Source organism: Polypterus senegalus, chromosome 13 (genome assembly GCF_016835505.1).
Source record: "Polypterus senegalus isolate Bchr_013 chromosome 13, ASM1683550v1, whole genome shotgun sequence".
Lineage (NCBI taxonomy): Eukaryota > Metazoa > Chordata > Cladistia > Polypteriformes > Polypteridae > Polypterus > Polypterus senegalus.
In genome coordinates, this window is record NC_053166.1 from 162,194,093 (window position 1) to 162,208,553 (window position 14,461).

Consider the following 14,461-nt stretch of genomic DNA (forward strand, 5'->3'; position numbering starts at 1 on the left):
GGACTCCCCCTTTTCCTAATTTCTTTGTGCTTCATTTCTCCCTCCCTCGTTTCTCTTCTTTCTTCCTCTTTTTCCTTTTCTTTCTCTTCACTCTTTCTCGTGTCTTCCTTGTCTTTTATTCTCCATCCCTTTCTGTCTTTCTATTTCTTCCTCTCACTCTTTAAGATCTTCCTCTCTGCTGGATCTTCATCACCTTCTTCTTCTTCTTCTTCGTGTTTCTCCTCTCCTGGCAGAGACCCTCGAACGTTTTCTCACAAAGGCTGATGGAGTATAAAAGTGGAAGCAAACATTTAAAAAGCAAGTAAAGGACCCCCAAGAATCCGCACGACTAGAAACCCTCAGCAGGCTCGGGGGGTCGCAGCTCTTTGACTTCCCCGCCCAGGGTGACGTGTTGAGTGTTGATTGGACTTTATGGTGACATAAAAGTTACGGCTGACCCACAGCACGTCCTCCACGTTGGCCTCGGGTGCAAGAGGGTGGCCCGTTTCCCACAATCCCCAGCGACGGTCCAGTGGTAGGCAGTCAGATGACAAGGAGACTTAATTCATTTTTGTTAAAACTTTTATTAAAAAAAATATAAAGTAAAATAATCAACAATTAACAATCAAATGGCAGGCAGCAGATAAAACTCCATCTCCCAGAATCCCTTGCACCTCTCCAGCCTTCCTGACTGGCATTTCCTCAGCTTAGCAGTCCCAGACCTGGTGTCCCCTCTCCCTGTGATTTTCCCTTTTTTGAGGGTCCCATTCACCCGCCCCCGTCCTGCATGTTGTCCTGGGCAGGCTGACAGAGGCGGATGATGGGGGGCAACTTCACCAAAGGCAGTCCCCTCTGTATATCATAGCAACCTGAAAGACAAAAGGGGCATGAGCGGGGCTTTCCTGGGCAGTGAGGGGTGCCTTCTGTGTGCCCCTCAAAAGACAAAAGGCGGGCCTCACCTGTAGGAGATCTGGAAACCCAAGTTCTGGAGGGAGGCATCGCTGTGGAAGACCACCAGGACGCTGGGGCCCGTCGAGGTCAGCGGCGCGGGAGCGGTGTAGCCACACAGGCGGGGACTGAGGGGCTTGGCCAGCGTGCTGCTCCCGTCGTACACCCGCACGTAGTCGGCCACGCAGTTTACGGTGAGCTGGATGTTCATCGCGGTGAAGGTCAGCAGAACCTGCCAGGGAGGCAAACGACACCAAATGGTCACTTGGCAGTCAATGGGCTGGAGTGAGTGACACGGCAGGAGGCGGGCACTACAGCAGAGCCAGCCACTCAGCAAAGGCCGTCACAGCTGCAGAGGAGCATGTAAATGAGGGGGCGGGGCTGAAGAGGTCACACGGAGCAGCTTGACAGTATATAGCGCCTTGCATGAGGCCTTTAATCCTAAAATACAAAGAAACACTGGACATGGCGCTGCTGCCCACCTCTCAGCCCAGTGAGGGCACCAATTGGGCCAATGAGGTCAAAGGAGGACACACTCTGGGGCTTCTAACTACAATGACGCCACTTGCGTAGTACCAGGCTGAATTTGACCCCCCAAGATTACAATTTGTATTCTACCCCAAGCAGCACACAGTCAGTTTGCACCCCTGCTCAGCCTTACCTTTGACTTCCCCAGTATCAGCCACTGGCAGTTTGCGTTGTTCGGATACAGACTTGGGAAGTTGGGCGAGTTGAAGCGCTGAAATGGGGCCGTCAGGACCACGTTGGCACATTCTGGAAGAAAATGAAACAGTGAGTGGCTGGGCAGGTGAGACAGCCAAGCAGCTCTCCTTGTTTTTAAAAATGAGCCCAGAAAGAGGAGGAAACAATGGTGAAAGCAGAGGGAGGCACCAGGCCACTTGAGGGGGACACCAGCATTCCTGCAGCAGCTGTGCCCTCCAACGATGGAGACGCCAGCCACGCCATCTCACCAGCGAGCCTGCCATGCAAACCGTCTTTGAGCAAAGTAAGAGCACAAGGACCCTGCAGCCCAGTCCACGGGGACCCCCTTAGCTCTGCCTGTCCACCTGTCCGTCCGACAGCTTCACAGACAAGACCTGGAGGGGACGGCCAGCCTGCAATGTGAGACCACCCAGAGCCTCTGGGCAGCAGCTTAGCCCTTTAAGTCAAGTGCATAATCTGCCTTTATACTGTAGAGTGCCATCTAGTGGCCAGATACACCATTTCACTCGAGTTAATGTGGAAAAGAGAAAACAGTGCCATGTAGTGGGCACAAGCCTGCCCCATATGTCGCTGGTCACAAAACACCCTTTGAATCTGATACCCCTCACACAACAATGGTGCCACTGGGCACGCAATGGGCATTTTGTAACTGATGCCAAAGGTACTGCGGGCTGTAATTTCACTCTGTTGCCAAAGTGTGAGTGTAGAGAAAGGTGAATGGAGCGCCATCTGGTGGTCACGTGCATCGCTTCACTCAGGGTGTGAGTTTTAAATTAAAGTGAAAAAAGGAAAGCAGAGCGCCATCTGGTGGCCACACGCCTGAAGACTTCATTTTCATTTCTAACCTGCTTAATCCAGACTGGGGTCAAAGGGGTTGGGTGGGAGGCACAGGGCACAAGAACATCGCAGGGCACACACACACACACACACATGCCAGTGCCAAGGTAGCGCTGCCAGGTTACCGGAGGTGCCTGTCCCTGGGCTGTGAACTTAAACTCACTCAGCCGTGGGGAGAACACGCAAACTGCACACGGGACACAAACCCTGGTCTTCTCACCTGGAGGCAGCGGCTCTGCCACTGTGCCACTAGGCTGCCCGCCACTTCACGGAGGTGTGCAGGTTAAGTTGGGAGACACAAGGGGAGCAGAGCGCCATCGAGTGGCCAGAAATGCTCGTCTCGCCAATGAGGGGCACTTCAACTCAATAAAGTGAAATGTTCAGGCAGACACATGAAGTGTTTCAAAATCTCAAAAAAAAGCCCAGCATACCACCAAAAAATATCACCAAGAACTGTGCAACCAGCAGGAATGTGCCCACGCGTGTGCCTGGCACCCATAAACGAGTCAGCAGCCGCCGGGGCACGAGCCTGACCTGGCAGCACTGGCCACAAGGCAGGATTTAGCCCTGTCCGCCACATGGCACACAGACCCCCATAGCTCCCCAGTCAAGTAAGCCCTGGCATATCGGGCACAGGGGAAGCCTGCAAACAGCACACACCCAGTAACCTGGGCAAGAGACCTGTGAAGAGGTGGCACTGTGCCACCATGCTGCCCACAATTCATATAAAGGAGGCACAAATGCATTGAGGTAACTCGTTAGTCAATCAGCCAATGAAAAGCCAGCTAATCGATTGGTCAGCTGGTGATTTAATGAAAACATCCAAATAACACGGAGGAGGAGGAGGAAGAGGAGGAGGACTCACTTGGACCAGCCATCGTGGTGGGCTTGGTGGTGGTGGTAGTGCTGCGCTTCGTTGTGCTCGGTGAAGTCTGGACCACCGTCTCCATATTTGAGGAACCTGTGAGAAAAACAGCAAAGGTGGGAGAGAAGAAGAACATTAGGCGCGCTGAGTGGCGGGCAACAAGCTCACATCTGGTGGGCTTCAGTGGTGCCGACACCTGAACGTCTGGACATGACGTCTGCGATGGCATTGCAGTGGCCTCCCCTCATCTGTGAAATGTCTGATGAAGAGTACAGACCACTGGTGTGATAGCCCACCTAACAGACCGAGTGCCCAGAGCCAGCTGGTACCAACACCCCTGAACACAAGCAGGTGCCAGGCTCACTACTCCATTATTCTGGGCTGCTGTGTCACCCACTGCAAAGCCACCCACCTTGAGGGGGACCACAACCAATCCAGGAGTGAGTCTGTAGACCCCTGTGGACCCTATGGGTACACATTTGGTATCAACTCTGAAAACCCACATATAAGGTGCAGGGTGAGCAGCGCCCCCTGCTGGCGACCCCCTGGTGCACACCACGCATGCTGTCACCAAGTGAATGTAGAAGGCACTCCACTATGAGGACAGTTTGTCCATGGTGGGCTCAGGACCCACCATGTCGTATTTAGTGCCCACCCCACAGTCTCCCTGCCATGCCTACCGCCACAGCCGTAGAGCCGGTTGATCTTCAGGATGTCGGTGGCACTCATTTCGCTCAGCTGGCCGATGCTGACAGAAGGGTTTGGAATGGGCTCCAAGGTGGGCATCGATGGGTTGATAGCAAAGTTATACCTGTGGTAGAAAGCAGTAGAGATGAGGCGCCATGTTTTCTGTGGGCACAGGTGCCCGCTCTGGGAGGGGGGCGCGGGACTCACCTGCCGTAGTGCATGATGGAGCCGTAGTCGTACTTGGTGTTCAGGTTGTTCGTCTGCAGGATGCTGAACTGGTCTTCCTGCCCTGTGGAGTGAGAAGGGGGTGCGGGTTAGCAACTTCTGGGGTCTCCCGGGCTGAATGCCCAAACACCAATCGCTCAGGTGACCCCTGACCTGGCTGCACGTTGCTCCAGATGACATTCACGTATTTGTCGCGGTCGCTGCGGTTGTGTTCGTGGTAAAAGCCGAGGGCGTGAATGATCTCGTGAATGACGACCCCCTTAAGTAGGCAGGTGGGCGACTTCAGGGACACCGCCTGCTTTCCGCCGGTCATGCCGAAGTAGGACCAGCACCTGCAAAGAGACAGACAGGCAGCGGCGGTGAGGGCTGCGGCCGGGGGAGATCGCGGCGCCACCGACGAGGCTGCCCGGCTGGCGAGGTGCCACCTACCCGTCGAGGCTCTGGAAGCTCAGGTAGTCGACCTCCGTGGTGCGCGGCACGAGCCGAACGCAGGTGCTGTTGGCGATGTCCGCTATGGCGCGCTGGATGGCTCGGACCTCGGACGGGGCTGCGGGGGGACACGTTAACTGTCAGGACCGGGAGGGGCGCCACGCGACTGGCGACGCCACCTGCCCGCCCGCCCTGCCACGAGAGCACAGAACACAACTCACAGTAGACGGGCGACACCGTGAACGGCACGTAGACGAAGCCATCGCTCGCCTTGGGCCAGAAGCAGCCGTCGCCGGGACAGATCATGGCGTTCCTCATCAGCGAATCGGCCACGTCTCCGTAACGAATGATGTGCCCGCCGGAGATCTGCTGAGCTGTGGAGACACGAAGGGTTAGGAGGAGCGGCGCCCCCTGCAGGCCGGGCTGTGCGCGCACACACACACACACACACACACACACCACTTCACATGTACACAGGTGCACGCGCTTTTACACACACGTTGATGCTCTATTTCACCAAGTGAACACGCACACTCACACACAGTCACACACACACACTTGCCTTTTCGGCCCGGACCCCCATTCCTCACACACAGTTGACCGCAGACTCACCGTCAGCCGAGTTGATTTGCAGGATTTCGTCCATAGTGGTTGTGATGCCTGTTGCGGGGAGAATGAGAAAAACTGATTCAGACAAAAGTGAAGCCACAGGGGGACACATTGAAATTCACAAAAGGCGCTATACAGACAAATGAGGTGGCTGAAGAGACCCCTCAGCTTGTGCAGACCGACGGTAAAGAAGCCGTCCTGGGCAGCCCATGACTGGAGGACTGAAGGTACACAGCTGAGGTGGACACTGCAGAGCCCACCCCAGGACCCAAATGTGAGTGCAAAGTCTCCCTACAACACCCCCCCAACTCCAGCAGTGGTCTGCTTGTCTCCAACTCTGTCAGACACAATCCCACCGCTGCCACCTTCTGCTCTCCCCATCTCATATTTTACAGGACGTGGACCTGCAGTAGACCATCGGCCAGCCAGGTGCCTGTGTGCTCGGTCCATGTGGGACCCCCACCTTCACCCCCCCAATACAAACATGTCTCATTACCGGGGTCCTTCCTGTTGCTATCTGTCACAGTCGTCTCCAAGCTTGCATCCCGCTTCTGTAGAACAACAACAACAACATGTTTATTTTTATCGCACACCTTCATGGACAGGCTGGAGCTCAAAGTACTTTACAAAATGTCAAAGAAACAAAAGCAAACAAAAATGAGACAAGAAATAAATAAATAAATAAATAACATGCACAGAATAAATGAAGCCCACTTATCCAGCATGTGACAGACACAAGATTACCACAGAAGCCCACTTAGACGGCCACTCTAAAAACCCCTCCAAGAAACCCCCAAATCCCAAAGGGGGCTCACCTCAATCGGCAGGGCGTGAAGGTGCAGGGGGTCACCGAGGAGGAAGAAGAAGAAGAAGAAGAAGACGACGAGGCTTCTGGACATCATGTTGACCCTTGGGAGGCTTCTGCTCTTCTGTGGATCACCACAGGCTGGCCCTTTTATCCCATCCCACCGGGTGTGTCTGCTGCTGCTCAGGTGGCCCCCTTTGTTCTGTAACAGCCCACCTGAAGCTCACCTGAGATTTACTGAAACCCTCAGAATGCAGTGGGGGTGGGAGTAAAGGTGGAGTGGGGGGTGCTTTTTTCTCCCAGTCAGTCAGCCAGGGGATCAGGTGAGGTTTACTGGATGAAGTGGGGGGCTTACTGGGGGCTTAAATGCCTGCTGAGCCTCCAGCAGAGGTGAGGCCAGCTGTTCATTATGGGGTGGTGTCACCTCCTGAAAGGCGCTATATGAAGTCAAGATGGAGTGACACCCCCCCCAGGACATTGAAACACCCACTCAGCACGGCCCCCTGCTGTGGGACATGAACTCAGCCCACAGCTGAGGGTCTCACAACATTTCACAATTTGATTTTTTTGAAGTTTTAAATAAGCAATCAGTAAAATGCGTTCATTTGAAATGTATCTGCACTTTTCACCTTCAATACTTTGGTATATTTAGCCTGGGGAGGAAATGGGGGGCTCCACACTTCATATAATTTTAGGGTCTCACCAAGTATAAGTCAGACACTGGGTTCATGTATGCCACTTATATAGCGCCTTTAAGGGGAGCCATGTGCCAGAACTCCCCAGTGGTCCTGGGGGTCTCTCACTTGCTCATCTTGCTTCAGTCCACCCTGATGAGCCCCCCCACGGTTGTACATTTTTTGTTGTATTGTATTTTATTCTCCACATTTGCTGTATCTTCACCAAGTCAATGGCATCAGGTAGGCTGGTTGTTCTCCATGTGCTCCTCCATTAGCATCCCTGCTGAGGCCCCCCCCAACCTGTAAAGCGGACGTAGAGTTGCTGCTGCTCTTAATGGACACCCAGTGTGGTCACCCACCTCTTTAATAACAGTGCACTGGTAAAGGTGGCCCTTAGAGGAAGGCCCCACCCAGGTATGATGGTGACCGACGTGACGGGTCATTTTCACTGCCCTCCTCCAGGATGGCTGCCCATTGACTTGGAGGAGTGAGTTGAGGTCACAAGCTGCTCACCTTGAGTGTTCATCAGCGAGTCGTTTCACCCGTTTTTATTAATTATTATTATTAATTTATTTAGCGGATGGCTTCATCCAAGGTGACTTACAAAGCAAGTTATAACACATCCAAGAACAAAAGTAGGAACCCCACAAAGCAAACACGAGGACAGTGATCAGTTACTGCTGAGCCTGAAAGGCACTATATAACCTCAAGCCTGAGGTGGTCCTCCCACTGAGAAGTAAGAAGGGTCTTCATGCTGTGCAGACCATCAGTGGTTTCAATTGAGAGCACAGCGACTGAAGACAAAGGGCGGCATTAGCATCTGAAGAGGGCCGACTTCCAGGAAAGGCCTAACGATTCGGAGCTGCACCCCCCTCCCCCCCCTTACTGTAAGCTAAAGGAGCCATTTGAATGGGTGGCATCTGACCAATCAACAACAGAACAACAATGTAAAGTGGCCCAGAGGGAGCACCTTATAGCGTTGTGCGCCGTACTCCCAGAGTGCACTGCAGGGGAATCATTTGGGAGCAAAACCTCATATAGCGCCTTTAGTGGAAGGTTTGAAAGAAATGACTCGGAGGGTCCTGAGGTTACAAGGTGGGACCCAAACCAAGTAGATGACCGACCAGGCTGGTGTCCAGTGCAGGTCAGCGGACTATTGGCTTATGATCACCCCACTCATTCCTGGTGGTCTTAGGGTCATGTGACAGGCTGGCACCAAGCAGTGAGACAGACGACCAATCGCTGCAGACCACCTCCAGAAGCTGTTGGTCCACCTGTCCATCCACATCCACCTGCAAGGGTCAGAGCTGCCTCCTTACTGTCCAGCAGTTTCAGCCACCAAACTGTAATCAGGCCCACCAGCCGGAGAATTTGTCCACTCTGCCCTTCAGCCGGCTCACTGGGTAGGGGGTCTAACTGGCTGACCACTTGAGAGGAGACATTTCAGTGTGAGGACATGGGGGTCACTTCAGGGACTGAGGATGTCCCACTTAAAGGAGTGAGGTAGGCGAGGGTCCATGTCGATCCACATATGAGTGGGCTTAGGGGCCAGAGGGGTCACCATGGACATAAGTGAAGTGGTCAAGTCCTCTTGGTGTGTTGCTATGCAGGATGTCCAACTTTTTGGGGTCCCCACCTGTCTTCAGAACCTAATTTTTACGTCACTTAAGGACCGTTCTTTGTGCAGGAAATTCCATCTCTTAAGAAAAAACCATTAGGTGGTCTTCAGCGGGGCCTTGAGGTTGTGCATCAGCCGACCACTGAAGCTGACCCCCTAATGGGACATGAGGGGTCACAAAACTTCAGTAAGATGAGGATCGGTGGTGTTGGCTGTGGCATGTCATTTCCTGCTATTTGGAGGTTGCTGGTCACAAATGCGATCATAGCTTTGATATTTGACTCTTTATTGGTGGTCCTAGCCCCCTAAAAGCTGCTCCCAGAAGGTTCCAAATGACAAAACGAAGCATGTGTGGTGATCCTTTAGCAGCTGCCTATGGATCTTCTTCAGATGGTGACGCTACATTTCTGTTACAGTTGACAATATTTAGACTTTGGAACATTTCAAGTGCAGCTCCTCTCATTGCTGATGTCCTTCTACCTCCCGCCATCACCGGAATAAGGGGGGCCGACGCTCATCGCAACTTTCTTCAATTTTAAGACTTTCACAGACGTTTCTACTCACATCTGAGGCTTACTGAGTGTCAGCTGATGGGCACCAAAGGCAAATCTCTCCATGGACAGGTAAGTCTGCAAGACAAAGAAGAGTGCAGAAGACGAGGGGGTCTTCAGAGTTTGGCACATGTGACAGAGCAGCTTTGCTTTTGTTTCGGCCTCCAGGTGGCTGAACTTTCGGGTGAAACCAAAGCAGCGCCTAACGAGCTCAGCAGGCCTCCTGGAGAAGATGAGCGCTGTTGGTAGGCGAGGAGGAGGAGCCCACGACGGTGGGGGAGGCAGTCAGTCACTTTCTATAGGGCGCTGCTGCTGGATCAAAGAAATAATAATAAAAATAAAAATAATGTAACAAATAGAATCTGTGACTTTAAAAGGAATACGAATGAAAAGAAAAAGAAAACAAAACCCTCAGCTAAGAGAAAGAAAAGAAAGGACGTGGGCAAAACAAAGAACAGCACAAGAGCGCCCACCACTGGCCGTTGAGCTTGGGAGAGGCACTATAGTGGGATCTGAAACCACACTGCCCGCCTAATGACACCACGTGACCACAAGCTGGTCACCTGCCCGAGCTCCACTCGAAAAACCAAAAGAAAAGAAACCAGCCGTGTGTCCCGTGTCGTCCGTCCAATAAACACACGTAAAGACATCAGAGTCTTGATTTTTTTTTTTTAAAATTAGTCTTTTTAAATTTTAGCCGATTACCTTCCATAATTACAATTGTTTGGTGGTACACAAATTCTTATTAACAACGCAAATGTCCATCAAAGGTACTTCAGTCCAAAGGTACCCCAGTTTGAAAGTCGTCATGAGACTCGGTCCACCACACCAGCCCCGTGGACTACCATCAGGTGGTCCGAGTCTCACCGCATGTCCTGGCCTGTTGAGACATCAGGGGTGCCCCAAAGGTGGGTGCTGAGCCCTCTCCTCTCCTCCCTATGCACTTCCAGGCAGGGTGGGCTTGAGAAAACCCAAACACAACCCCAAATCGGAAAAGTTGGGACGGTCAGGAAAATAAAAAGTAAAATAAACAAACAAACAAACAGAGTTTCTTAAACGTACTTGAACTTCACTGCAAGCGTTGTGAACCCAACAGATTCCAACTCCGTGTCATTTGTTCACATTTGTCCATATGAAAGGTAAAGATGGGCAGAGGGTCTCCAGTATGTCAACAAATGTGTGAGAGATCTCACTGAAATGTCTCAGAACAAAGAACGATTGGGAGGGCTTTACACGTTTCTCCCTCTGCAGTGCATATTAGGATGAAACGATTCGAAGAATCTGAAAGGCAAGGCTGCAAGCAGAAGCTGAACAGCGGAGATCTTGGCTCCCTCAGATGGCACCACATCAAGAAGTGTCACCCAGCAATGGCCGAAATTGCCACACCTTGGCAAACCTTTGTCAAACACTACAATGCCGAGTGACACTTACCAATGCCACTTCAAACTTTACTGTTCTGTCACCCACATCCAGAAGTGGCATGAACTTCTCTGGGCTCAGAGGCATCTGGGATGGACCATCACTGGAATCCCAACTCGTTAGTCTGTTCAGCCAACCTTGGGGTGTTGACTGACCATCTGTCACTCGGGGACCACGGCCCTCAGTGTTGTAGAGTCACTGCATGCCACTTCCTCAAGACCAGGCCGTATCTGATGGAGTATGAAGCTGGTCTCGTCACAGCTGGATTACTGTAAATCTCTGCTGGCATGTGGCACCAAGCCACTGTGGACAATTCAAAATTCAGGGGTATGTGTGGTGGCACACGACACTCCTCTTTTCAGGTCACTTCATTGGTTCAATGCAGCAGCGCACAGTCCAAAGGTAACCCAGTTTGAACATCGTCATGTGTTCCCTTCAGTTCAAATGCTTGATGCCTGCCTAGAGTGGTCAGTGGGTGAGGAGGAGTCAATTGCTCCGAGATGGCATCTCTGCAGATGTGTCTGACTGAAGCAAATGCGCCATCTCAAGGTGGTCATTTGTGGTACGCAGCAATTCAGGGACATTCCAAGTTTCAGGAATTGTCAGTCACATGCTGATGGGACTTTGAATGACAGTGCAGATTCACAGTTAGTGAGGCACACAAGCAGGCCTGGTATTATTTTTGAGTGAGGCGCTTTGTAATGTGAAGGAAATCTCAAATGTGTTTATATTTAGATTTTTTTGTAGCCAGGAGAGAGCATCATAGGGGACCTAAAACTACACAACCACCAGTCATGGGATCAAATACACTTTTATGTAAAATTTGTACCTTCAATGCACACAGACATGTCAAATTCCTCCTTCCACTTTCTTTGTCCCAAATCTCCTCCAGCAAGCATTGTTGTCCTCTTCCGACTCCCTGCGTTACCCAAAGGCCCCCTCACAGGTGTGGCAGAAGTCCCTCACAGTAGGGATGGCCACTCCCTGCAGCTCCACCTGGTGGCACCCACAGAAACTAGCAGGGCTGCCCAAAAGGACTTCAGTCCCTAGCATGTCCTGCAGGTGCTGCCAGGAACGCTGCCACTTAGTAGTGTATCGGGGAAGCATACACTCCTGGAAGGCAGTCTGCATCTGCCCCTCCATTTTATTGTTCCATCTGAGAAGGGGGAACATCCAGGCTGTCCAGGACATCAAGCCAGTGTCACCTCCCATTGCCATAATCCTCAAGGAGTAAATCTGTTCGGCCACAACTCTCCTTGTTGATCAATCTCATCAACTTTTATGCCAACATCCTCAAGCTGAGCAGTCTGCGTTTCCCAAACTCCTGCCAGAAATGCAACAAGAATCCATCTTAAAAAAAAACCAACACACCCACAACCATGATGAACAACAGGACCTGCTCAGCACTTCTCAAAGACACGACTCTGTGCACGATGGATGTTAAGGACCTCAGTGACTTGGTGAGTGTCGGCTGACAAAATGTCACTCTTATTAATTTGCTCAAATAACTCGCGGCTGTATACAGACTGACGATTTCTGCATGGTGTGTGGGGCTATTTACGCATTCATTAGCCTAAGGTACACAGTCATAGAAAATACACCAAGCATGTGTTCTAATGTTGTTTCAGAAAAAGAGAATAAAGTCTGCCTTAGTCTGGCAGAACAGAAGGCTTTGCACCACAACTTAGCAGGTCACAAAAGAGCCTAAACAAATGCACAGGCATTAAAAGGCCCCTTAGAAGTACACCAGATAACTGAACACAACACACAGCGGCAGCACATCCACTTTGCATTCTCTCACTGGTCAGAGTGTCATGCTGAACTTGGGGCTCTTGTGCCATTTCAGACTGCAACACCCTTTATGAGAGTCTTAAGGTACTTTACATATTGGTGTCGTCGTTAGTCCCCAAAAGATTTGCACTTATAAATGCCCTGAAGTACGACATGGGGCGATGCCTGTCCCTACATACGGTCACACACACCTGCTGACTCTAGTTTCAACATTAAGTGTCCTCGTCTTATGTTTGCTTGCCTCACTAATGCATTAAAAACAAGTCTCGATGCACAGGAAGACAAACTTTTCCGGTTACTTGTGTAATTCACAAGAGAAAATTACAATGAACACAATGAATCCAAAATAAAACCTCTTTATTACTTTGTTCCAAATCACCACATGCACAGATAAAAAAAATGAACTCTTTATTTCAACATTTGATATTTGCTTGTGAAACATTTAGTACAAGCAAGATGAATAAAATACAGACAAATCAGAGAAAAGCATTATAAAATGCACACGATTGCACAAATTTCTATTTAGTTCTTTAATAAATAGCTATAAACAAAAATTTCCCTCTCTGGCCTGCCTTATTTCCCCATTTTTAAGCAACATTCCAATTATTTTTTGATATTTAGCAGATAATGCATATTCATTTTTACTTGACAAGTTTTATGGAAACAAATGTACGATTTAGACTTGTAGTTCTTTTACAAAATATTCCAGAGAAGCATTGTGCAATGTATATTAAAACCAAACACTGTCCTTCGCAGTCTTACTTACAATAGCTATTTACACACGGGAAGATCAAACAAATATAAAACAATGCAGAACACTGACTCAACAAAAATCTGCAAGATATGCTTTTTATGGGAAGGATGTAAAAATGTCTAAATTATGAGATTTGGCAACCTGCTCACTCACTAGTCTGCTGCAGCGTTAAACGCTTATACGGATTAAAGAGTACCACACTGAAAAAATGTCGGTCTTCCTTTTAAAGCTCATCTCCCACCCAGGACATAAAGTGGACTCTAACAAACGAACTTCAGTCAGTAATATTAAATCAACTGCAGCAGCACATTCTCTGGGTTTATCAGTCAACCATTGACATGTCAGAATAAGAAAACATCGAGTTATGAGCATAGCTTAATAATGAGACACACAGGTGAGTGCATAGGCTGGACTAGTGGTATGAAGTGCTATTTGCAGGTTAATAACGAGAAAGTCATTTACTCTGATAACGCAACTGCAGACAGTGTTGTCAACATGGAGTCCAATTTGTAGATATCTGGTCACAGCTTCAGCCCATCTTGAGTGAGACAGACTAAGTGTGCAACCTCAGTGCTGAAGTTAAGTGCCATGGACACCAGTATTGGTAAAAGCAAAACTTTAAACTTACAAAATATATTCTTCCCCTTTAGTCCAAAAAGCTGGTTTTACATTCTTATACAAATTAAAACTTTCTGTATTCCCAAATACAGCTTCATATCTTCCATTATTTACAGTGGAGCAAATATACAAAACCTAAAGAAAAGTCAGTGTTTCACGTTCGATTTGGTGTTCCATGAACTCGTACCCGATATAAGCATGTGTACTCTGGATGGCCCCAGTTGGAAGTCACTCTTATTTCTATTATTTGATAGATGTTCGGATTTTCACCCTATGAAAAAGAAAACAAAATAGGTGCCAATAAGCAACACGGTGTAGGTCTTTGGATACAGTGTGAAAAATGTAGTGATTAATAGGAATCAGTTATTTGTGCAGGGCAAATTTAGAGGGCACATTGGAAGAAACCTTGTTAATAATAAGCCGAAAAAAACAAGCAATCATTAATTATACCCATAACTGAAAATGTGAATTATTTCGCAGGCTAAAACATCTTTTCAATGCTGGGTGGATGTGCCTTAGTCAACAATCACAGATGCATCTATTTACGGACAATAGACATTAACATTCCTTAGCTTTCCTACTTATCTGGATTTCAACTTTTGCACCAGATCTGTCCATTGTGATTTTGTTAGATTGATCATTTATCATTTGGTTTACCATGAACTGTTAATTATTGAAGGATAAGACAACTTTGTCCATGTTGTACAACAGGATAGTACAATTTTCAACCCATTATTTTAAATATATTTGTCAAACGTTTCAAGTTGGCAGAAGGTCATTATTGGACAGAAGCTTTACTTGTGCTGACATTTTCATTAGATTTACCTCAAATGAACACAAATAACTATAGTTTGATATGTACAATGTACATACACATCTACGTTCACAGCTTCACATTTAAAATGATTCGTTAAGTAAATATTGAG

The 14,461-nt window shown here is 49.1% G+C and overlaps 2 protein-coding genes across 6 annotated transcripts in view; both read right to left on the reverse strand.

The window, feature by feature from the left end:
- Positions 1-590: 590 nt before the first annotated feature.
- LOC120542411 (astacin-like metalloendopeptidase) lies at positions 591-6,225 on the reverse strand. The gene is made up of 12 exons (XM_039774879.1): positions 6,118-6,225; positions 5,799-5,853; positions 5,306-5,353; positions 4,915-5,067; positions 4,694-4,811; positions 4,418-4,596; positions 4,247-4,328; positions 4,033-4,163; positions 3,353-3,448; positions 1,589-1,701; positions 939-1,159; positions 591-848 (listed from the first exon to the last, which is right to left on the reverse strand). Exons 1-12 carry the CDS (start codon positions 6,202-6,204, stop codon positions 839-841), a joined length of 1,293 nt encoding a protein of 430 aa, XP_039630813.1. The 5' UTR covers positions 6,205-6,225; the 3' UTR covers positions 591-838.
- A 6,522-nt stretch (positions 6,226-12,747) lies between these two features.
- Positions 12,748-14,461, reverse strand: part of LOC120542844 (SUN domain-containing protein 1-like) — a 68,243-nt gene continuing 66,529 nt past the window's right edge. For all 5 annotated transcript variants that reach the window (XM_039775534.1, XM_039775530.1, XM_039775533.1 and 2 more), the window contains one exon: positions 12,748-13,806. In XM_039775534.1, coding sequence (XP_039631468.1) covers positions 13,690-13,806 — 117 coding nt within the window. In that variant the 3' untranslated portion in view covers positions 12,748-13,689. The remainder of the gene's footprint in view (positions 13,807-14,461) is intronic.